This window comes from Bubalus bubalis, chromosome 5 (assembly GCF_019923935.1).
Source record: "Bubalus bubalis isolate 160015118507 breed Murrah chromosome 5, NDDB_SH_1, whole genome shotgun sequence".
NCBI classification, from domain to species: Eukaryota; Metazoa; Chordata; class Mammalia; order Artiodactyla; family Bovidae; genus Bubalus; species Bubalus bubalis.
In genome coordinates, this window is record NC_059161.1 from 104,279,173 (window position 1) to 104,305,505 (window position 26,333).

General features: G+C 39.7%; 1 protein-coding gene across 7 annotated transcripts in view; it reads right to left on the minus strand.

The window, feature by feature from the left end:
* The window catches only part of NELL1 (neural EGFL like 1), a 1,046,196-nt gene that overhangs the window by 535,809 nt on the left and 484,054 nt on the right, over positions 1 to 26,333 (minus strand). For 5 of the 7 annotated variants that reach the window (XM_044943466.2, XM_044943467.2, XM_044943464.2 and 2 more), the window contains one exon: positions 19,267 to 19,299. The exons of the other annotated variants lie outside the window; for them this stretch is intronic. In XM_044943466.2, the coding sequence (XP_044799401.2) occupies positions 19,267 to 19,299 (33 nt within the window). The remainder of the gene's footprint in view (positions 1 to 19,266; positions 19,300 to 26,333) is intronic. 7 annotated transcript variants of the gene reach the window in all.

Here is a 26,333-nt window from a genome sequence, read left to right on the forward strand (position 1 = left end):
GAAAAACCATAGCCTTGACTACATGGACCTTTGTTGGCAAAGTAATGTCTCTGCTTTTGAATATGTCATCTAGGTTGGTCATAACTTTGCTTCCAAGGAGTGCTGCTGCTAAGTTGCTTCAGTCATGTCCAACTCTGTGCGACCCCATAGACGGCAGCCTGCCAGGCTCTGCCATCCCTGGGATTCTCCAGGCATCGTCTTTTAATTTCATGGCTGCAATCACCATCTTCAGTGATTTTGGAGCCCAAAAAATAAAGTCTGACACTGTTTCCCCATCTATTTCCCAGGAAGTGATGGGACCAGATGCCATGATCTTAGTTTTCTAAATGTTGAGCTTTAAGCCAACTTTTTCACTCTCCACTTTCACTTTCATCAAGAGGCTTTTTAGTTCATCTTCACTTTCTGCCATAAGGGTGGTGTCATCTGCATATCTGAGGTTATTGATATTTCTCCTGGCAATCTTGATTCCAGCTTGTGCTTCCTCCAGCCCAGCATTTCTCATGATGTACTCTGCATAGAAGTTAAATAAGCAGGGTGACAATATACAGCTTTGACATACTCCTTTTCCTATTTGGAACCAGTCTGTTGTTCCATGTCCAGTTCTAACTGTTGCTTCCTGACCTGCATATAGGTTTCTCAAGAGACAGGTCAGGTGGTCTGGTATTCCCATCTCTTTCAGAATTTTCCACAGTTTATTGTGATCCACACAGTCAAAGGCTTTGGCATAATCAATAAAGCAGAGATAGATGTTTTTCTGGAACTCTCTTGCTTTTTCCATGATCCAGCAGATGTTGGAAATTTGATCTCTGGTTCCTCTGCCTTTTCTAAAACGATCTTGAACATCAGGAAGTTCATGGTTCACGTATTGCTGAAGCCTGGCTTGGAGAATTGTGAGCATTACTTTACTAGCGTGTGAGATGAGTGCAATTGTGCAGTAGTTTGAACATTCTTTGGCATTGCCTTTCTTTGGGATTGGAATGGTGGCATAGGAAGAGCCTAAAGTCTCCTCCTCCCAAGGACACACCACATTTATGGCTACATGGGGAACAACTTCCTCTGAAAAAGACCCAAAATTTAGTTGCACAACAAAAGATAAAAGGGCCCAAAATCAGGATAAACGTCACAAATACGAACTTTCTCCTGCAACTGGAGCAAAGGGTTCATGCCCTCCATTAGGCATTAACACTTGGAACCTGCACCAGAGCCTGGCTGAACCCCAAAGGGCTGTAGGATACTGAGATTCCATTCATAAGGCACTGGTACACAGATTGATTCATCCTGAGACCCAGAACAAAAAAAAAGAAGTTTAGAAAGAGCCTAGACCATATGTGAAGACTCATTTGCCAATCTTCAAGCACCTGCCAGAGGGGCAGAGGCCTGCTGGGGCTCTTTCTCTGGGGACTAACACAGCAGTGGGCTCTATATCTGTACTCTCTCAATATATACCTTGTCATTACTGGCAGGCAAACACATCACAGCACTGTCCATGGCCCTACTAAAGCCAGTGAGTTTGCCCTGACCCTATACTCTCATACAGCCTTGCTGAAGCCGGTGGGCACTCCCTGGACCACCTCTCTTCCACTAAACCCAACCAGCATGCCCTACCCCTGCAGTCTCCTACTGCCTCACCAAAATAGAGGGGCACACCCCAGCCAGCACTCTCCACCAGCCTTGCTAAAACCAACAGGCACACCTGGCCCTGTTATTCTCCTGCTGCCCAGAGAAAGCTAGCAAACCCGTCCCAGCAATGTCCTGGCCCTGTGCACTCCCTCTGACTTGGCAAGGCCGACAGACACACACAGCTCACATAGGGGACCCCCCTCCAGCATGCCTGGCTCTGGTGGTCAGGGGGACTTATATTTCTAGGTCTCATGGGAATGAAATAACTGCAGAGCATTTCTGACAGGCTATCACACTCAGGGTGATGACAGCAGACTGAAATATACACCCAATTTTCATGTGGAAAAAAAAACGAAAACAAAAAGCTGAAAAGCTCCAGCTATCCTGGAGCTTCAGCCTGCAGGTCAGGTCTCAGGTTTGCTGCACATCAAGAGGCTAGAGATGAGGGCCATGATCTTTGCACTTACATGGCCTCTATACAGCTCACCAGAACCTCCCAGAAAGGAGCTTATAAACTCATCCAGAGCCCCAGTTTTTTCAACTATTGACCCAAGAGGACGCATGTAGACTGCTCGGTCTGGAGGCTAACAGGGTTCACAATTTCAGGCCACAAGACTGTATATATTTGCATATTTTAAAAGCAGCTGCCTGAGGGCCTGGCTTCTAGTCTGCCTGAAAGTAAGCACTGATTGAGATCCCACCCCTTGGAACACTAGCACACCCTCAATACCTGGCACTTGTAAAGAATAAATAAGGCTGCTGAGATAATCACAAGGGTTGGAAAAGCAACCAAGAGCTAGGGCGAGGTTGAACAGCAGGTGTCCCTCCTACACGAGGCCACTCCTTCAAGATTCAAAGAGGTAGCTGCTTTGACTAACCTGCATTAGTCACTCGGTCGTGTCCAACTCTTTGTGACCCCATGGACTATAGTCCACCAGGATCCTCTGTCCATGAAATTCTCCAGGCAAGAATACTGGTGTGGGTTGCCATTTCCTTCTCCAGGGCATCTTCCCGACCCAGGGATTGAACCTGGGTTTCCTGTATTGCAGGCAGACTCTACCTACTGAGCCATCAGGGAAGCCTATGTTGCTTTATACATAGAAACAAACACAGAAAGGGAAGGAAAATAAATAAAAATTAAAAAAAAAAAAACCAGAGGGATATATTCCAAATGAAAGAACAAGATAAAACCTCAGGGGGAAAAAAGCTTGATGAAACAAAGATCAGTAATTTACCTGATAAAAATTTCAAAAGTAATGGTCATAAAGATGCTTGCCAAACTTACAAGAATAGATGAATTCAGTAAGAACTTCAACAGAGAGAGAGAGAGAAAAAAAAAAAAATTAAGTACTAAACAGAAGTCATAGAGCTGAAGAAAATAACGGAACTGATTTTTCACTAGAAGGGTTTGACTATATGAAGCAGGAGGAAAGATAAGTGATCTGGAAATAGGCTGTGGAACTCATCCAAGCAGAGCAGCAAAATAAAAAAAAAGAATTATAAAAAGTGAAGATAGCTTAAGGGACCTACAGCACAACATCAAGCAGAATAACATGCATGATAGGGGTCTGAGAAAGAAAAGTAAGAGGCAGAAAATTTATTTGAAGAAATAATGCCTGTAAACTTCCTTAACCAGAGGAAGGAAAAACACATTAAGATCTAGGAATCTCAAAGAGTTCCAAACAACAGGAAACCAAAGAGATCCAGCCCAAGACCAGCGTGAAATGAAATGGTTACTGCTCTACTCTCTACCAGAAAACAAGCCTTTTCCAAATGCAAATGTCTGAGCCCAGGTGAAACAAAGTCAGTTATTTGGAAGCCATCAGCTGCTCCCTCCCAATAAGCCCTGAGGAGCTGTGAGATGTGAGAGGCTGTCATGCACCACACCAGCCATCTATTACATCTATTACTAAACAAGGAATTAGTATATGAACAATAAAAAAAAAAAAGAGGATTGGCCCCAGATAGCTAGATGCATATGAAGGAAATTATTTCAACCAGTCCAGATGCTTATATCTTGCCAAACTTTGTTGTTGTTCAGTCACCCAGTCATGTCTGACTCTACGACCCACTGGACTACAGCACGCCAGGCTTCCCACTCCTTCACAATCTCCTGGAGCTTGCTCAAAATCATGTCCATTGACTCACTGATGCCATCCAGCCATCTCATCCTATGTCATCCCCTTCTCCTCCTGCCTTCAATCCTTCCCAGCATCAGAGTCTTTACCAATGAGTCGGTTCTTCACATCAGATGGCCAAAGGATTGGAGGTTCAGCTTCAGAATCAGTCCTTCCAATGAATCACCCTAAAGGTTGATTTCCTTTAGGATTGACTGGTTTGAACTCCTTGCAGTCTAAGGGACTCTCAAGAGTTTGCTCCAGCACCACAGTTTGAAAGCATCAATTCTTAGGTGCTCAGCCTTCTTTATGGTCAAACTGTCACATCTGTACATGACTACTGGAAAAACAATAGCTTTCACTATACGGACCTTTGTCGGCAAAGTGATGTCTGCTTTTAATATTCTGTGTAGGTTTGTTGTAGCTTTTCTTCCAAGGAGCAAACATCTTTTAATTTCATGGCTGCAGTCACCATCCACAGTAATTTTGGAGCCCAAGAAAATAAATTCTGTCACTGTTTCCATTGTTTCCCAATCTAATTGCCAGGTATTTATGGGACCAAATGCCATGACCTTAGTTTTTTGAATGTTGAGTTTTAAGCCGGCTTGTTCACTCTCCTCTTTTTCCATCATCAAGCGGCTCTGTGGTTCCTCTTTGCTTTATGCCATTAGGGTGATAGTATCTGCTTATCTGAGGTTACTGATATTTCTCCCAGGAATCTTGATTCCAGGTTCAGCTTCATCCAGCCTGATGTTTCACAAGATGTACTCTTTCCATACATAGAAGATCGCTAAATCTCTTCATGTAAGAGATTTATTTTTCTCTTAATTAACAAATCCCCTAGAGAAGGAAATGGCAACCCACTCCAGTAATCTTGCCTGGAGAATTCCATAAACAGAGGAGCCTGGCAGGCTACAGTCCATGGGGTTGCAAAGAGTCAGGCATGACTGAGCAACTATCACTTTTAATATTCAGATTACCTGCCCCTTGCTGCAAACTTGTATATAGCTTGGCTCCTCCCCTGCCTCCTCAGAGTCAGCTCACTTGGGGTCACCTGAGATATTGTCTCCCAGGCTTACGCTCAGTCCTAACATTCCTACAGAATAAAACTTAACTCTAAACTTCCAGGTTGTGTGTATTTTTTTAGGTGACACCATCACTTAAAATGTCAAGCTTAAAGATAAAGAATCTTAAAAGCAGTAAGAAAAAACTTGTTATTTACAAGAGAATATCCTTAAGGCTATGAGAAGGTTTTTCAGCCAAAACTTTGCAGGCCAGAAGACAAGTACATGATATATTCAGGGTCTGAAAGGAAAAAAAAAAAAAAAAACTTCTAACTACCTAGAAAGTTATAAATCACAATTAAAGGGAGATAGTGTTTTCCAGATAAGCAAAAGTTAAAGGAGTTCATCACCACTAAGCCAACCTTAAGAAATGTTAAAGAGTCATTCTTAAGGTGAAAAGAACACTAATTAGAAACAAGAAAACACACAAAAGTAAAAATCTCACTGCGGCACTATGGACTATAGCCCACCAGGCTCCTCTGTCCATGGTCATTCTCCAGACAAGAATATTGGAGTGGGTTGCCATGCCCTCCTCCAGGGGATCTTCCCAACCCAGGGATTGAAAACAGGTCTCCCACATTGTAGGCAGATTCTTTACCATCTGAGCAAGAAGGGAAGCCCCAAAATCTCACAGGTAGAGAAAAATATATAGTAAGCATTGTAGACTAATATCTTTAAATTCTAGTATGAAGGTTAAAAGGGAAAAGTAGTAAAAAATAATCTATAAGTATAATAATTAAGGGATACACAAAATAAAAAGATGTAAAATAGGCATAAAAAACAAAATGTTCAAGGGGCAGTAAAAATGCAGTGTTTAGAATGCATTCAAACTTACCTTGCTATCAACATAAAATAGACTGTACTACAATATATACAGGCTCTCATTTGTGAGTCTCATGATAACCACAAAGAAAAAACTTATAGCACATAAACCAAAGATAATGAGAAAGAATCTAACCATTACAATAAAAGTCATCAACCCTGGGCAGAGATGGAGATGGTGGACTAAAAGCACATGGAGCTCACCTCCTCCCACTACTGCCATCAAAACAATACATCTACGTGTGGAAAAATTCTCCTGGAAAATCAAAGTACTGGCAGAAGATTTCATAAGACAAAAGCTGCAAGAAAGATAGCCATACAACTAGGTAGGAGAAAAGAAATTTAAAAAGGAATTAGGACAGGACCTATGCCCCTGGGAGGGAGCTGTTAAAGAGGAAAGGTTCCCTCAACCTGGGAATCCCATTCACCAGCTGGGAGATCAGTTGAAACAGATAGAGGCTCAGAGGAGAAAGTAGCAGCTGGTTTCCAGCAGAGAGGACAGAGAGAAAACAGCACAAACACTCCTGGCCAGTCCCCTGCACTCCCCAGTCTAAGACAAGCGTATGCTGGCACACATGGGGGCTTGGTGCTGAAAGCTGGGTTTCAGCCAACAGACTCAGAGAGAGGACTGGGGTTGTCTGCACAGAGACAGCCCAAAGAACCAGTGTAGTCTGGCTGCAACTTCCAGGGGTATGTGCAGAACAGAGGCAGGGTCCACTGTGGAAGCCCTATCGTAATGTGCTGGTAAAAGGAGGGGTGAGGCTAACTGCCTGAACTCTGGGAGCCATAGGCACCACTGGATTACTCACAAGCAAAGGTGGTACTGAAATCTGAGCCAAGTTCCACAGCTGGGTGACTTTGGCAAATTTACATTTCATGGCTTCCCTTGTAGCTCAGGTGATAAAGAATCCACCTACAATGTGGAAGACCTGGGTTTGATCGATGGGTTGGGAAGATCCCCTGGAGAAGGGAAAGGCTACCCACTTCGGTATTCTGGCCTGGAGAATTCCATGGACAGTAGAGTCCATGGGGTCACAAAGAGTCAGATACGACTGAGTGACTTTCACTTTCATGTGGCTGGTGGCTTTGTAAGTGAAGCTTCTGTGGGACATTTAAGTGTATTACTGGCTCTCCCATGGCTGGGACAAGTCTGATATTAGCAGAGGCCAAAAGAGAACACTATTAACAATTACATGCCAAAAAATTGGACAACCTAGAAAAAATGGACAAATTTCTAGAAACATACAGCCCACTAAAACTCAATCAAGAAGAAACAGATAATTTGAACAGACTGCTGACTAGAAGTGAAACAGAATACATTGAAAAAAAAAAAAAAAAAAAAAAAAACCCTCCTTGCAAAAAAAAGTCCAGGACCAGATTGCTTCACTGAGGAATACTACAAAACATACAAAGAACTTATACCAACCTTTCTCAAACTCTTCCAAAATATTATATAGTAGGGAACACTTCAAAAGGCATTCTATGAAGCAACCATCACCCTGATACCAAAACCAGACAGACACTACCAAAATAGAAAATTAAAGACTAGCCCTGAAGAACGTGGATGTGAAAATCCTCAACAAAATGATAGTAAACTAAATTCAGCAAGACTTTAAAAGAGTCATACATCTAATCCATTGATATTTTTCCCAGGGAGGCAAGAAAAGATCAGCATCTACAAATCAATCAGCATGATACATCACATTAACAAAATGAAGGATAAAAATTTTATGATCATCTCAACAGAGCAGAAAAAGCATTTCATAAAATTCGACATCCATTTATGATAAAAACTCTCCACTTTGTTGAGAAAATATGTACCTAAACACAGCAAAGTCTATACGTGACAAGTCCAGAGCTAATATGCTCCATGGTGAAAAGTTAAAACTTTACCTCTAGAGTCGGGGGGTGGTGGGGGGAAGGATGCCCACCATACCACTTTTATTCAACATAGTATGGGAGGTCCTAGTCAGAGCAATTAGGAAAGGCAAGGAAATAAAAAGCATCCAAATTGGGAATCAAGAAGTAAAACTGCCACTGTTGTGAACAACATGATCTTATGTAAAAAGAAAACTGAAGACTCCACCAAAAGACTTTTAAAACTAAACTGATTCTTCCATTTTTTTCCTTTCTCACTTTTATAATTTTAATTTTTTAAACCTATTATATTTTTCTACATTTATTCCTTTGATTTTTCTACTGTTCTTTTCTCCCTTGCAGTTAATCTTAAACATATATAAATCTTCTTCATCTACCTCTATTTAACTTTGCATATCTATTCTTTCTTTCTTTTCTTTCTTTCCTTTCCTCTCAACATATTTCTTAGTTTTGTTTTCATTGCTTTATTCCCCACTTGGCACCTTGCTTTATTTTGTTTTCCAGTTTGTGCTTCATTAGTTTTGTTCTTAATTGGTAAATGTAATTTTTTTATTTCCTTTGTTTGCTGGGTAAATTGACTGTACTTTATTTTTGTTGGACTGTTTTGACTTTTCTCGTGGATGTATATGTATATGTGTATATTCCATTATTTTAATTATCATTTGCCTGATTTTGTAACTGCCATTTGTCTGGGGTTCATCTTTGGTTTCTCTTTTTTGGTTGTTTGTTTTAATCTGACTTAATGCCATAACAAACCACTTGTGGGATCTTCATTCCTGACCAGAGATCAAGCCCTGAACCTTTGGAGTGGGAGCACTGACTCCAAGATCCTAAACTACCAGAGAACTAACCCTGCTGCTGCTGCTACTGCTAAGTCGCTTCAGTTGTGTCCGACTCTATGTGACCCCATAGACGGCAACCCACAAGGCTCCCCGTTCCTGGGATTCTCCAAGCAAGAACACTGGAGTGGGTTGCCATTTCCTTCTCCAATGCATGAAAATGAAAAGTGAAAGTGAAACCGCTCAGTCGTGTCCGACACTCAGAGACCCCATGGACTGCAGCCTACCTGGCTCCTCCATCCATGTGATTCTCCAGGCAAGAGTACTGGAGTGGGGTGCCATCGCCTTCTCCGGAACTAACCCTAGGGAGCACCAAATAGTGAGAACTCACACAAAGGAAACCACGTGAATGCAAACCACGTGATGCAACTGTTGGTTGGCATCATCCAACCACCAGTACCACCCTGTGCAGGACACCTCATCTAAACAACAAACAAAACAAAAACAAAAATCTAATCATCAGCAGACAGGTTTGCCAACTCACTCAGCCTTGCCCATCAGAGGAAAAACAAACAAAGACTCAGCACAAACCTCACTCTACACGAAGCTTACACAAATAACTGGGCCAACCTAAGGAGGGCAGAAAACAAAAGTAAAAAAGAATTCAACTTTTTCAAGGAAAGAATTCAACTTTCCTTGAAGACTGGGAAAAGGAGACCTCAAACACAATAAGTTAAAAAAAAAAATAATGAAAAGGCAGAGAAATACTACACACATGAAGGAATAAACTAAAAACACAAGAAGTCAAAATAAATGAAGATGAAATAAGCAAACTACCTGAAAAAGAATTCAGAAAAATGATAGTAAAGATAATCAAAAACTTTGAAAACAAAATGGAGAAAATGCAAGAATCAATTAACAAAGACCTAGAATTAAAGAATAAACATACAGAGACAAACAACACAATTACTGAAATTAAAAATACTCTAGAAGTAATCAATAGCTGAATATCTAAAGCAGAAGAATGAACTTCAGTAAATTTTAAAAAATTGAAATCGTATCAAGCATCTTCTCTGATCACAACAGTATAAGACAAGATATCAATTACAAGGGAAAAAACTGTAAAAAACACAAACACATGGAGATTAAACAACACATTTCTAAATAACCAACAGGTCACTGAAGAAATCAAAAGGGAAATCAAAAAATTTCTAGAAACAAATGACAATGAAAACACAACAACTCAAAACTTATGGGATGCAGCAAAAGCAGTTCTAAGAGGGAAGATTATAGCAATACAATTCTACCTCAAGAAACAAGAAAAACATTGAATAGGCAACCTCATGTTACACCTAAAACAACTGGAAAAAGAAGAGCAAAAAAAGCCCAAAATTAGTAGAAGGAAAGAAATCATAAAGACCCAAGCAGAAACAAATGAAAAAGAAATGAAAGAAACAATAGTAACGATTAACAAAACTAAAAGCTGATTCTTTGAAAGATAAACAAAATTGGCAAACCTTTAGCTAGACTTGCCAAGAATAAAGGAGAGAAGAATCAAATCCACAAAATTAGAAATGAAAAAGGAGAGGTTACAACAGACAATGCAGAAATACAAAAAATTATAAGAGGTTACTATGAACAAGAGAAACCCAAGTAAGATGGTAGGTGTTGCAAGAGGGCATCAGAGGGCAAACACACTGAAATCATACTCACAGAAAACTAGTCAATCTAATCACACTAGGACCACAGCCTTCTCTAACTCAATGAAACCAAGCCATGCCCGTGGGGCAACCCAAGATGGGCAGGTCATGGTGGAGAGATCTGACAGAAAGTGGTCCACTGGAGAAGGGAATGGCAAACCACTTCAATATTCTTGCCTTGAGAACCCCATGAACAGTATAAAAAGGCAAAATGATAGGATACTGAAAGAGAAACTCCCCAGGTCAGTAGGTGCCCAATATGCTACTGGAGATCAGTGGAGAAATAACTCCAGAAAGAATGAAGGGATGGAGCCAAAGCAAAAGAATACCCAGCTGTGGATGTGACTGGTGATAGAAGCAAGGTCCAATGCTATAAAGAGCAATATTGCATAGGAACCTGGAATGTCAGGTCCATGAATCAAGGCAAATTGGAAGTGGTCAAACAAGAGATGGCAAGAGTGAATGTCAACATTCTAGGAATCAGCGAACTAAAATGGACTGGAATGGGTGAATTTAACTCAAATGACTATTATATCTACTACTGTGGGCAGGAATCCCTCAGAAGAAATGGAGTAGCCATCATGGTCAACAAAAGAGTCCGAAATGCAGTACTTGGATGCAATCTCAAAAATGACAGAATGATCTCTGTTCGTTTCCAAGGCAAACCATTCAACATCACAGTAATCCAAGTCTATGCCCCAACCACTAATGCTGAAGAAGCTGAAGTTGAACGGTTCTATGAAGACCTACAAGACCTTTTAGAACTAACACCCAATAAAGATGTCCTTTTCATTATAGGGGACTGGAATGCAAAAGTAGGAAGGCAAGAAACACCTGGATAGACAGGCAAATTTGGCCTTGGAATACGGAATGAAGCAGGGCAAAGACTAATAGAGTTTTGCCAAGAAAATACACTGGTCATAACAAACACTCTCTTCCAGCAACACAAGAGAAGACTCCATACATGGACATCACCAGATGGTCAACACCGAAATCAGATTGATTATATTCTTTGCAGCCAAAGATGGAGAAGCACTATACAGTCAGCAAAAACAAGACCAGAGCTGACTGTGGCTCAGACCATGAACTCCTTATTGCCAAATTCAGACTTAAATTGAAGAAAGTAGGGAAAACCACTAGACCATTCAGGTATGACCTAAAGCAAATCCCTTATGATTATACAGTGGACGTGAGAAATAGATTTAAGGGCCTAGATCTGATAGATAGAGTGCCTGATGAACTATGGAATGAGGTTCGTGACATTGTACAGGAGACAGGGATCAAGACCATCCCCATGGAAAAGAAATGCAAAAAAGCAAAATGGCTGTCTGGGGAGGCCTTGCAAATAGCTGTGAAAAGAAGAGAGGCGAAAAGCAAAGGAGAAAAGGAAAGACATAAGCATCTGAATGCAGAGTTCCAAAGAATAGCAAGAAGAGATAAGAAAGCCTTCTTCAGCGATCAATGCAAAGAAATAGAGGAAAACAACAGAATGGGAAAGACTAGAGATCTCTTCAAGAAAATCAGAGATACCAAAGGAACATTTCATGCAAAGACGGGCTCGATAAAGGACAGAAATGGTATGGACCTAACAGAAGCAGAAGATATTAAGAAGAGGTGGCAAGAATACACAGAACTGTACAAAAAAGATCTTCATGACCCAGATAATCACGATGGTGTGATCACTGACCTAAAGCCAGACATCCTGGAATATGAAGTCAAGTGGGCCTTAGAAAGCATCACTACGAACAAAGCTAGTGGAGGTGATGGAATTCCAGTTGAGTTATTCCAAATCCTGAAAGATGATGCTGTGAAAGTGCTGCACTCAATATGCCAGCAAATTAGGAAGACTCAGCAGTGGCCACAGGACTGGAAAAGGTCAGTTTTCATTCCAATTCTAAAGAAAGGCAATGCCAAAGAATGCTCAAACTACCGCACAATTGCACTCATCTCACACGCTAGTAAAGTAATGCTCAAAATTCTCCAAGCCAGGCTTCAGCAATATGTGAACCGTGCACTTCCTGATGTTCAAGCTGGTTTTAGAAAAGGCAGAGGAACCAGAGATCAAATAGCCAACATCTGCTGGATCATGGAAAAAGCAAGAGAGTTCCAGAAAAACATCTATCTCTGCTTTATTGACTATGCCAAAGCCTTTGACTGTGTGGATCACAATAAACTGTGGAAAATTCTAAAAGAGATGGGAATACCAGACCACCTGACCTGCCTCTTGGGAAACCTATAGGCAGGTCAGGAAGCAACAGTTAGAACTGGACATGGAACAACAGACTGGTTCCAAATAGGAAAAGGAGTACGTCAAGGCTCTATACTGTCACCCTGTTTATTTAACTTATATGCAGAGTACATCATGAGAAACGCTGGACTGGAAGAAACACAAGCTGGAAACAAGATTGCTGGGAGAAATATCAATAACCTCAGATATGCAGATGACACCACCCTTATGGCAGAAAGTAAAGAGGAACTCAAAAGCCTCTTGATGAAAGTGCAAGTGGAGAGTGAAAAAGTTGGCTTAAAGCTCAACATTCAGAAAACGAAGATCATGGCATCTGGTCCCATCACTTCATGGCAAATAGATGGGGAAACACTGAAAACAGTGTTAGACTTTATTTTGGGGGGCTCTAAAATCACTGCAGATGGTGACTGCAGCCATGAAATTAAAAGATGCTTACTCCTTGGAAAAAAGTTATGTCCAACCTAGATAGCATATTCAAAAGCAGAGACATTACTTTGCCAACAAAGGTTCGTCTAGTCAAGGCTATGGTTTTTCCTGTGGTCATGTATGGATGTAAGAGTTGGACTGTGAAGAAGGTTGAGCGCCAAAGAATTGATGCTTTTGAACTGTGGTGTTGGAGAAGACTCTTGAGAGTCCCTTGGACTGCAAGGAGATCCAACCAGTCCATTCTGAAGGAGATCAGCCCTGGGTCTTCTTTGGAAGGAATGATGCTCAAGCTGAAACTCCAGTACTTTGGCCACCTCAATGAAAGAGTTGACTCACTGGAAAAGTCTCTGATGTTGGGAGGGATTGGGGGCAAGAGGTGAAGGGGACGAGAGAGGATGAGATGGCTGGATGGCATCACTAACTCGATGGACATGAGTCTGAGTGAACTCAGGGAGTTGGTGATGGACAGGGAGGTCTGGAGTGCTGTGCTTCATGGGGTCGCAAAGAGTAGAACACGACTGAGCGACTGATCTGATCTGATCTGATATGACTGCAGCCACAAAATTAAAAGACGCTTACTCCTTGGAAGGATAGTTATGTCCAACCTAGATAGCATATTCAAAAGCAGAGACATTACTTTGCCAACAAAGGTTCGTCTAGTCAAGGCTATGGTTTTTCCTGTGGTCATGTATGGATGTGAGAGTTGGACTGTGAAGAAGGTTGAGCGCCAAAGAATTGATGCTTTTGAACTGTGGTGTTGGAGAAGACTCTTGAGAGTCCCTTGGACTGCAAGGAGATCCAACCAGTCCATTTTGTAGGAGATCAGCCCTGGAATTTCTTTGGAACGAATGATGCTAACACTGAACATCCAGTACTTTGGCCACCTCAATGAAAGAGTTGACTCACTGGAAAAGACTCTGATGTTGGGAGGGATTGGGGGCAAGAGGTGAAGGGGACGAGAGAGGATGAGATGGCTGGATGGCATCACTAACTCGATGGACATGAGTCTGAGTGAACTCAGGGAGTTGGTGATGGACAGGGAGGTCTGGAGTGCTGTGCTTCATGGGGTCGCAAAGAGTCGGACATGACTGAGTGACTGATCTGATCTGATCTGATATGATTGCAGCCACGAAATTAATAGATGCTTACTCCTTGGAAGGATAGTTATGTCCAACCTAGATAGCATATTCAAAAGCAGAGACATTACTTTGCCAACAAATGTCCATCTAGTCAAGGCTTTTTCCTGTGGCCATGTATGGATGTGAGAGTTGGACTGTGAAGAAGGCTGAGCGCCGAAGAATTGATGCTTTTGAACTGTGGTGTTGGAGAAGACTCTTGAGAGTCCCTTGGACTGCAAGGAGACCCAACCAGTCTATTCTGAAGGAGATCAGCCTTGGGATTTCTTTGGAAGGAATGATGCTAAAGCTGAAACTCCAGTACTTTGGCCACCTCATACGAAGAGTTGACTCATTGGAAAAGACTCTGATGCTGGGAGGGATTGGGGGCAGGAGGAAAAGGGGACGACAGAGCATGAGATGGCTGGATGGCATCGCTGACTCGATGGACGTGAGTCTGAGTGAACTCAGGGTGTTGGTGATAGACAGGGAGGCCTTGCGTGCTGCAATTCATGGGGTTATAATGAGTCGGACACGCCTGCGTGACTGAACTGAACTGAACTAATATGGCAATAAAATGGATAACCTGGAAGAAATGGGCAGATTTTTAGAAAAGTTCAATCTTACAAGATGGAACCAAGAAGAAATAGAAATAAAGAACAACCAATTACAAGCCCTGAAATTGAAGCTGTGATTTAAAAAGCTCCCAAAAATCAAAAGCTCAGGACCAGATGGTTTCACAGGAGAATTCCATCAAACATTTAGAGAAGAGCTAATGCCTATCCTTCAAAAACTCTTTTAAAAAATTGCAGAGGAAGAAATACTTCCTAACTCCTTCTAGGAAGCCACCATCACCCTGATACCAAAACCAGACAAAGACAACACACAGAAAAGTACAGGCCAATATCACTGATGAACATAATGCAAAAATTCTAATAAAATTTTAGCAAACAGAAGTCAGCAACACATCAAAAAGCTCATACACCATGATCAGAGATGCAAGGATTCTTCAATATACACAAATCAATCAATGTGATACACCATAACTGTTTGCAGATGACATGACACTGTACATGGAAAACCCTAAAGATAGTATCAATAAATTACTAGAGCTAATCAGTGAATTTAGCAAACCTGTAGGATACAACATCAATACACAGAAATCACTTGCATTTCTATATACTAGCAATGAAAAATCAGAAAGCGAAATTAAGGAATCAGTCCCATTTGACATTGCAACAAAAAGAATTAAATATCTAGGAATAAACCTACCTAAGGAGACAAACTATATACAGAAAATTATAAGATACTCATGAAAGAAATCAAAGATGACATAAACAGAGGGAGAAATATTCCTTGTTCCTGGGTAGGAAAAATCAATATTGTGAAAATAACTATACAACCAAGCACAATCTACAGATTCAGTGTGATCCCTATCAAGTCACCAATGGCATTTTTTACAGAACTAGAACAAAATTTCACAATTCATATGGAAACACTAAAGACCCCGAATACCCAAAGCAGTCTTGAGAAAGAAGAATGGAGCTGAAGGGATCAACCTTCCTGACTTTAGATTATACCACAAAGCTACAGTCGTCAAAACAGTATAGCACTGGTGCAAAAACAGAATTTTAGACCAAGGGAACAAGACAGAAAACCCAGAAATAAACCTGAACCTATGGGTACCTTATTTTTCACAAAGGAGGCAAGAATATACAATGGGACAAAGACAGCCTCTTCAATAAATGGTCCTGGGGAAACTGAACAGCTACGTGTAAGAGAGTAAAATTAGAACACTTCCTAACACCATACACAAGGATAAAATCAAAATGGATTAAAGACCTAAATGTAAGACCAGAAACTATAAAACGCTTAGAGGAAAACATAGGCAGAACACTTGATAACATAAATCAAAGCAAGATCCTCTATAAACCACCTCCTAGAGTAACAGAAATAAAAACAAAAGTAAACAAGTAGGACCTGATTAAACTAAAAGCTTTTGTACAGCAGCAAAGGAAACTATAAGCAAGGTGAAATGACAACCCCCAGAATGAGAAAAAATAATAGCAAATGAAACAACTGACAAAGGATTAATTTCCAAAATATAAAAGCAGCTCATACAACTCAACACCAGAAAAACAAACAAACCAATCAAAAGTGGGAAAAGACCTAAAGAGACATTTCTCCAAAGGAGACATACAGATGGCTAACAAACACATGAAAAGATGCTCAACATTGCTCATTATTAGAGAAATGCAAAATTACAATGAGATATCACCTCACACCAATCAGAATGGCCATTGTCAAACAGTCTATAAACAATAAATGCTGCAGAGGGTGTGGAAAAAAGGGAACACTCTTGCACTGGGAATGCTGGTGGGATTGTAACTTGATACAGTCACTATGGAAGACAGTATGGAGATCTCTTAAAAGACTAGGAATAAAACCACCATATGACCCAGCAATCCCACTCCTAGGCATATACACTGAGGAAACCAAAGTTGAAACAGACACATGTATTCCATTGTTCACTGCAGCACTATTTACAATAGCTAGAACATGGAAGCAACCTAGATTTCCATTGACAGATGAATGGATAAAGAAGTGTGATACATATACACAATGGAATATTACTCATCCATAAAAAGTAATGCATTTGTGTCCATTCTAATGAGGTGGATGAACCTAGAACCTATTATAGAGTGAAGTAATTCAGAAAGAGAAAGATAAATATCGCATTCTAACACACTTATACGGAATCTAAAAAAATGGTACTGAAGAATTTATTTACAGGGCAACAGTGGAGAAACAGGCATAGAGAACAGACTTATGGACATGGACAGAGGGGAGGGGAGGTGAGATGTATGGAAAGAGTAACATGGAAACTTACACTACCGTATGTAAAATAGATAGCCAATGGGAATTTGCTGTATGGCTCAGGAAACTCAAACAGGGGCTATGTATCAACCTAGAGGCATGGGATGGGGAGGGAGATGGGAGGGAAGTTCAAAAGGAAGGGGACATATGTATACCTATTGCTGATTCATGTTGAGGTTTGACAGAAAACAGCAAAATTCGTAAAGCAATTATCCTTCAATTAAAAATAAATAAATTAAAAAAAAAAAACTAAACTGAGTTCAATAAAGTTAGCAAGGTACAAAATAATACATAAAAATCAGTTGTGTTTCCATACACTAACAAAGAACTATCAGAAAGAGAAACTAAGAAATCAACTCCATTTACAACTGCATAAAAAAGAATACCTATGATTAAATTTAAACAAGGAGGTGAAAGACCTGGAACACTGAAAACTATAAGATATTGATAAAAGAAATTGAAAAGAAATAAACAAACAAAAAAAAATTCCATGCTCATGGATTAATTTAATTAATTTATAGTAGTTAATTTATTTCGGAGAAGGCAATGGCACCCCACTCCAGTACTCTTGCCTGGAAAATCCCATGGATGGAGGAGCCTGGTAGGCTGCATTCCATGGGGTTGCTGGGAGTCGGACACGACTGAGCGACTTCACTTTCACTTTTCACTTTCATGCATTGGAGAAGGAAATGGCAACCCAGTCCAGTGTTCTTGCCTGGAGAATCCCAGGGATGGGGGAACCTGGTGGGCTGCCGTCTATGGGGTTGCACGGAGTCAGACACGACTGAAGCGACTTAGCAGCAGCAGCAGCAGTTAATTTATTTACATTAACACTAATTAATTAATATTATTAAACTATTCATGTAACCCAAAACAATCAATAGATTCAATACAATGCCTATCAAAATTCCAATGTCATTTTTTCATAGAAATAGAACAAATAATCCTAAAATTTGTATGGAACTACAAAAACGTTCACATATCCAAAGCCATCTGGAGAAAGAACAGAGCTGGGGGCATGATGCTCCTTGATTTGAAACTATATTACAAAGCCATAGTAACCAAGAGTGTGGGACAAAAAGTATGTTCTTGGCATAAAATCAGACATACAGATCAACATAACAAAAAAGAGAATCCAGAAATAAAAACACACATGTACCATCAATTAATTATAGAAAAAGGAAGCAAGATTATGAAATCAGAAAATGGCAGCCTCTTCAATAAATGGTGCTGGGAAACTGAACAGCCACAAGCAAAATAATGAAACTACTGTCTTATATCAGACACAAAAGTCAACTCAAACCATACTAAAGACTTGAATGTAAAACCTGAAACCATGAAACTCCTAGAAGAAAACAGAGGCAGAAAGCTCCTTCACATCCATCTTTACACATTTTTTTCTTTTTTTGTATCTGACTCCAAAAGGCAGAACTAATTACAACAAAAACTACGTCAAACCATGCTTCTGCACAGCAAAGGAAACCATCAACAAAGTGAAAAAACCAACCTACTGAATGGAGGAAAATATATGCAAATCATATTCCTATAAGGGGTTAATATCCATAAAATATAAAGAACTCATACAACTCAAATAAAAAGAAATCCAATTAAAAAAGAAGCATAAGATCTGAATAGACATCTTTTCACAGAAGACATACAAAAGACCAACAGGCACAATGAAAGATGTTGAAGACCACTAATCATCAGGAAAATGTAAATGAAAACCACAGTGTATGCCTATGACTTGTTCATGCTGATGATGGCAAAAACCACCACAATATTGTAAAGTAATTATCCTCCAGTTAACATGTTTAAAAAGATGCAAAATATGATCCAGCAATCCACTTCTGGATATACATCTAAAGAAAATAAAATACTAACTCAAAAAGGTATAAACCCCTGTGTTCATTACAGCACTATTTATCTACAAGAGTCAGTGTGTGGAAACAACCCAAGTGTCCATCAGTGGATGAATGGATGAAGAAAGATGTAGGGGATTTATACACATGTATATACGTATATGTGTATATCCTGTATACATATGTGTATGTATACATATGTATATCACATTCTAACACACATACATGGAATCTAGGAAAATGGTACTGAAGAATTTATTTACAGAGCATTCTAATACATATATATGTATATATCACATATGTGTATGATGTATACATACATGTGTATGGTGTATGTATATATACCACATATACATACATATACACATACAATGGCATGCTGCTGCTGCTAAGTCACTTCAGTCGTGTCCAACTCCGTGCGACCCCATAGATGGCAGCCCACCAGGCTCCCCCGTCCCTGGGATTCTCCAGGCAAGAACACTGGAGTGGCTTGCCATTTCCTTCTCCAATGCAGGAAAGTGAAAAGTGAAAGTGAAGTCGCTCAGTCGTGTCCGACTCCCAGCAATCCCATGGACTGCAGCCAACCAGGCTCCTCCATCCATGTGATTTTCCAGGTAAGAGTACTGATGTGGGGCACCATTGCCTTCTCCGCATGCTACTTGACTATAAAAATAATAAAATCTTGCCATTCATAATAAGAAAAGATCTTAAGAGCACAGTTGGCCTTGAACCACACAGGGGTTAATCCATGTATAACTTACAGGTGGTCTTCTGTTTCCATGGCTCCTCTGCATCTGTGGATTCAATCAACCATGGACTGTGTGATTCTTTAGTATTAATGATTGGAAAATATCCAGCATAAGTGGGTCCACACAGCTCAAATATATCTTATTCAAGGATTAATTGTACTATGTTAGGTAAAATAAGTCAGCCAAAGAAAAATACCATATTGTTTCCCTTATCTATGGAATCTAAAAAACAAAACAAATAAACTCATAGACATGGAAAACAGATTGATGATTGCCAAAGTGGAGGAGGATTGGGGTGGGTGGGCAAAATGGGTAAAGAGGGTCAAGAGGCACAAGCTCTCAGTTATGAAATAAGTGAGTGACAGGGATGACATTTATAACGTGGTTACTATAGTTAATAATAGTGTATTGCAGTTTTCAAAGTTGATTTAAAAAAAAATACACCCTAGTTCTTGTAAGAGGAAAAAAAAATCATGTCACTTTGCATGGTGATGGATGGTAACTAGACATTACAATGATCATTTCACACTGGATATAAGTATCAAATCATTCTGTTGTACACCTGAAATAAAACAATGTTATCTGTCAATCATATCTTGACAAAAAAATATGTCCCCTAAAATTGAGCATGTACCTCCATAGATTATTACCCATTCCTATCCATGCTCCTGTGCAGTTGCTATCAGCTTCAGAAATAACTTCATTTGTTCAAGTCCCCTTTCTCACATAACTAGGTTATTTAAACAAGAGTTAAGTGAAGGTCAGTTTTTAACTAGCTAGAAATTCCTCTAGGTATATTTTATAATGTTAAGAAAATGTCCTGAGGTCTTTCGCTAAAACTTCTTAAATATCGGGATAAAATCTACTGAGTAACATGATATATTTCCAAGCTCCCCAAGAGGTCTTTAAAGAAGAGGTTATTTGTTAGTGAGAGAACATTCAGCCTCAAATCAACTGCCTGACCTTAACTGAGGTAAAATGTATGTCATTTAAAAAACAAGTACAGCTTATTGAATAACTACTATGTGCCAGGAAATGTGTATTCATTAGCTTTAACCCACACAATTCTGTAAGGTGTTAATTTTCCACTTCACAAAAGAGGGAAGTAAGGTTTCAAAAAGTTAATTCAGCTTCTTCACATCATACAATTCGCAAATGGCAGAACTAGGGTTGAAATCTCTGTTTTATTTCGAAGCTCCAGCTCTTTGAAAATAAGATGCTTATAGAGAGACTCTACCTGATTACAGGACAGTTAGTTGAGAGTGGGCATATTACAAAAGTGATGCCACCACACCATCAACCAAAGTACCTCTGTTAGTCCCAGAGAGAGAAACACTGAAAAGACTCCAAAGCCTTTTTCCTTTATTTATGATCCACATCATAGCTATATTTTGCTTACCCTCCTAAGAGAGGGTATTAGCCATAATTTCATGGCAAATGCCCACACCATCACCCATGACTAACGATGCTGTAGAATCCTGGGAAGATGAACTCACCTTTATAGACCTAGCTGAGAGCAAATGTTTCTGGGCCATTTAACACTCATTCTTGGATCATTTCTCTTCTTTGTGGACTCTTCTTTTTCTGTATTATTGTGCATGTGTGCATGCTCAGTTATGTCCAACTCTTTGTGATCCCATGGACTGTAGCCCACCGGGTTCATCTGTCCATGGAAATTTTCCAGGCAAGAATACTGGAGTGGGTTGCCATTTCCTACTCCAAGGGATCTTGCCAACCCTAGGGGTTGAACCCATGTCTCTTGTGATTCCTGCCCTGGCAGGTGGAATCTTTAAGACCACACCACCTGGGAAGCCTCTGTATCATTGTACATTTCAAATTACAGGAAGTGGCAGAATGGAAGTTGAAATCAAATAAGAGAAGAAGATAGTTGACGTACAAATTCACCACAGTTCATGAGAAGCCTTTGCCCCACCCCCATCTGTGAGCAGAAGAAAATGAGCATTGAGAAGCTTCTTGCCTCAGCAGCACCCCACTTCCCTAAACAGGAACCATATAGCAATCTGACAGCAAAATGGCATCTCACAGGTCCACCTTTATTTGAGGAAATGGCCAGCTAGAGTGCCTATCATCCCTAAAACTTAACACCCCTTCCTCATTTGCAACACCCCTGGACAGTCTCCTCCCTCCCAGTCAACCAAGGACTGCCAAAGTTCCTGAACAGCAACTGGAAAGCCTCCCCACCATCCAAAATTCATACATGAAGAGAATAATTGCCAATCACAGACCATCTCAGCCTTCCCTCTTTTTATTCTATAAAAACTGATTCACCTCTGTAATACTTTCAAACCCTGCAGAACTAAAGGAAATGGCAGATGGATTCCCTTGCCATAAGCTTATGAATAAACACTTTGTCAATTTTTTCTTGGACTTTGTTTCATTTCTGACACAATTTATATAGTTAGCCATGTCAATATACATCTTTAATGAGGGGTTTGATGCATTATTTATAACCCACACCTTCTGTCCATGAGAAGCCATTAAAGAGAGATGACTTTGTCCAAAGGTGGGAAGAGTCTCTCCATAATTATTTTTAATTCTAATCTCAGTGATAATTTTATTTAATACTATTCAGAATTATAGATGAATTTCAAGGGATTATCATACTTTGGTTATTTTTATGGATGCCTTTCACCCACCTTAAAGATGAGAATAAAAAGTGAGATATAGTAATATAATTAAACCAATTTTTATAAGATATGTTTAATATATATTTCACTTTTGCAATCCATTAGACCTGATTCTGCTACTAGTCTAGGATGAACACTAGATCATTGTACCAGAAAAAGAATAATTCTTGCCTTTGAACAATTATAATAAAATAGCTTGCACACTTAGTATTTTTATCTATTTCCCATCCCCCATCCATCTGGGCAGCAGTATTTCACTTCTCTCTTTTTTTATCTCTAATACTCTTACATTGGCTCTGTCCTATCTCTGTGCTGTGATATTGACTAGCCTCTCTTTAAATTCACATAGATGCTATCTTCAAATGATAAATCGTAGCAGGCTACCCATATAATTGATCTCAAATTCCCCGTGCCCCCAACAACCTTTAGCTGTGGCATTTTGAAGGACTTTGCACCTTTCTGAAAAATTAAATGCTGATGGGAACACTGAAGGGAAGATGTCTCTCTCTACCTTAAAAAATGTTGCAAATCTTTCAAGAAATGTGAACATTGACCTCTATAACCATTTTGAAGATACACTTTTTAAAAATTAGATGTGAGCTATGAATAGCAGTCTGTGGTAAGAAATTAATACTCTCTTACTTTGTAGCTGGGGAAAAATGTATTTACTTGACTTGTATGTGCAACATATGACAGTGTGAAGTTAAGGAAAAATGACTTATTGTTATCAGTACAGATCTGTTGAATTTGTCTGGCTTATGTATACAGCTTATCAAGGGAAAAGCAATGAGGTGTGAGAAAGGACATATATGGGCTTCAGCCTCAAATTCTGGTTTGAATCTGGGCTGACTCACTAGATTTCTTGCTTTAAGCAAATGACTTCCAAGAATCTTAGTTTTCTTATGTGACACCCTAAATCTTCCATCTTGCAAGGTAATGGTGATAATGAGAAAACAATGTATAATATGGATTCAGACACTGAAAGAAACACTTTGTTAAAATGAGTTTACTTCTATCAAGGTCATTATTTTTACCAGACTATTGCTATGTCTCTTTTGAAGCACATACACTGAGTCATGTCCCCTGGGGCATGCTGGGGTCATCTATAAACTCCTAGAGCCAGGTGTATAAAATCTAGAACAGCAGACTTTATGGTTGCTACAAAACTTATTCAGCCACAGACACACACACACAATTACTCATTCCCTAGGAGTCACAGAAAACAAGCTGTCAGCCTAAAAGACTGATAGACAGTTTGCTTTTCAATTTTTTAATTAAGACATTTTTAGGGACGTTTTAGGTTCACAGCAAAACTGAAGGGAAAGTACAGAAATCTCCCACAATCCTCCTTCCTCCTCATATCAGAGACTTCCCCATTATCAATACACCCCACCAGAGTGGTACCAGTTTTACAACTGATGAATCTTCATTGACACATAATCACCCCAAATCCATACTTTAATACAGCTCACTGTTGGTATTCATCATTCTATGGGCTTGGACAAATGTATAAAATGACACGTGTATCCATCATTATGTATCAAAGTATTTTCACTGACCCAAAAACCTCTGTGCTCCACCTATTCATTCCCTTCTGACCTCTGGCAACCAATGATGTTTTTTTTTTATTTTGTTTTTCTTTTTCTTACTATCTCATTAGTTTTGCTTTTCCAAAACATTATATAGTTGGAAGCATACAGAATATAGCCTTCTAAGGTTGGCTTTCACTTACTAATATGCATTTAAGTTTCCTCCATGTCTTTTTATGGCTTGTAGTTCATTTCTTTTTAGTGTTGGGTAATATTTCATCATTTGGATGTGCCACAGTTAAGAGTATCCATTCACCTACTGAAGGGCATCCTGATTGCTTTCAAATTTCAGCAATTATGAATAAAGCTGCTATAAATATCCACAAGCAGGTTTCTGCATGGATATACATTTTCAACTCCTTTGGGTAAACACCAAGAAATACCTATTTGATTTTGGAATGAAATACGGCAAGTTGTAAAACCTGCATATAAAACAGGGGTTGACAAAATTTTCCCACACAAGACAGATAGTAACTGGACTGTGTGGATCACAGCTCCATCACAACTGCCCAGTTCTGCCACTGGAACATGAAAATAGCTATACACAAATCATAAACAAACAAGTATGGTCGTGTTCCAATGCAACTTTATCTATAAAAATCAATCAGTGGGGCAGACTTGTAACAAGGACAATAATTTGCTGACTGTTGATCAAAAGAAAAGCAGAGAAGTAAGTACATGAAGTCAGCACCATTTGTTCTCCTTCCCCCTGCTGTGTTTCAGCAGATCTTGGGATTTAAAGCACTTTGACATCCAAACACTTTAACAGGACATCAAGTGTGCAACACTCATCAATATTAGGACAAGACAGGGACTTCTTATTTGTCTTCAAAGAATCACTTCTCACTCATACAAAATGGTAACATTTGTCAGTATGATCATTAAAAAATAAAGAATAGATGCATTCAATAAATCTATAATTTATGACACTAGTAACTAGAGAATTATTTTCATCTTTCTTTTTCTTTCTGGACTGTACAGCACTAAATTTGTTAGGTATAACCTAAGGTAACTCAAGCAAAAGGCAAAGGAGAAAGGGAAAGATCAACCCCAATGAATGCAGAGTTCCAGAGAAAGGCAAGGAGAGATAAGAAAGCCTTCTTAACTAAACAATGAAAAGAAAAGAAACAGAGAAAAACAATACAATGAGAAAGACTAGAGATCTCTTCAAGAAAATCTGAGATACCAAAGTAACATTTCATGCAAAGATGGGCACAATAAAGGACAGAAATGGCAATGACCTAACAGAAGCAAAAGAGATTAAGAAGTGGTGGCAAGAATACACAGAAGAACTGTACAAAAAAAGATCATAAAGACCCAAATAATCACAATGGTGTGGTCACTTATCTAGAGCCAGAAATCCTGGAGTGTGAAGTCAAGTGGGCCTTAGGAAGCATCCCTACGAACAAAGCTAGTGGAGGTGATGGAACTCCAGCTGAGCTACTTCAAATACTAAAAGATGATGCTGTGAAAGTGCGGCACTCAAGATGCCAGCAAATGTGGAAAACTCAGCAAGTGGCCACAGGATGGAAAAGGTCAGTTTTCATCACAATCCCAAAGAAGGGCAATGCCAAAGAATGTTCAAACTACCACACAATTGCACTCATTTCTCATGCTAGCAAAGTAATGCTCAAAATCCTTCAAGCTAGAACTTCCAGATGTTCAAGCTGGATTTAGAAAAGTCAGAGGAAACAGAGATCAAATTGCCAACATTCATTGGATCATTGAAAAAGCAAGAGAATTCCAGAAAAACATCTACTTCTGCTTCGTTGACCATGCTAAATCCTTTGACTCTGTGGATCACAACAAACTGTGGAAAATTCATAAAGAGATAGGAATACCAGACCACCCTACCTGTCTTCTGAGAAACTTGTATGCAGGTCATGAAGCAACAGTTACATGGAACAACAGACTGGTTCAAAATTGGGGAAGGAGTACATCAAGGCTGTATATTGTCATCCCGCTTATTTAACTTATGGACGGAGGAGCCTGTTGGGCTGCAGTCCATGGGGTTGCTAACAGTCGGACACGACTGAGCAACTTCACTTTGACTTTTCACTTTCATGCATTGGAGAAGGAAATGGCAACCCACTCCAGTGTTCTTGCCTGGAGAATCCCAAGGACAGGAGAGCCTGGTGGGCTGCCGTCTATGGGGTTGCACAGAGTCAGACACAACTTAAGTGACTTAGCAGCAGCAGAGTATATCATGTGAAATGTTGAGCTGGATAAATCACAAACTGGAATCAAGATTGCCAGAACAAATATCAACAACCTCAGATATATGCAGATGATACTACTCTAATGGAAGAAAGTGAAGAGGAAATAAAGAGCCTCTTGATGAAAGTGAAAGAGGAGAGTGAAAAAGCTGGCTTAAAACTCAACATTCAGAAAACTCAGATCATGGCATCTGGTCCCATTACTTCATGACAAATAAATAGGGAAAAAGTGGAAACAGTGACAGACTTTATTTTCTTGGGCTCCAAAATCACTGCAGATGGTGACTGCAGCCATGAAATTAAAAGATGCTTGCTCCTTGGAGGAAAAGTTATGACAAACCTAGAAAGTGTATTAAAAAGCAGAGACATTACTTTGCCAACAAAAGGTCTGTATAGTCAGAGCTATGGTTTTCCCAGTAGTCATGTATGGATTGTGAGAGTTAGACCATAAAGAATGCTGAGCGCCAAAGAATGGATGCTTTCAAACTGTGGTGTTGTAGAAGACTCTTCAGAGTCCCTTGGACAGCAAGAAGATCAAACCAGTTAATCCTAAAGGAAATCAACCCTGAAAATTCACTGGAAGAACTGATGCTGAAGCTGAAGCTCCAATACTCTGGCCACCTGAT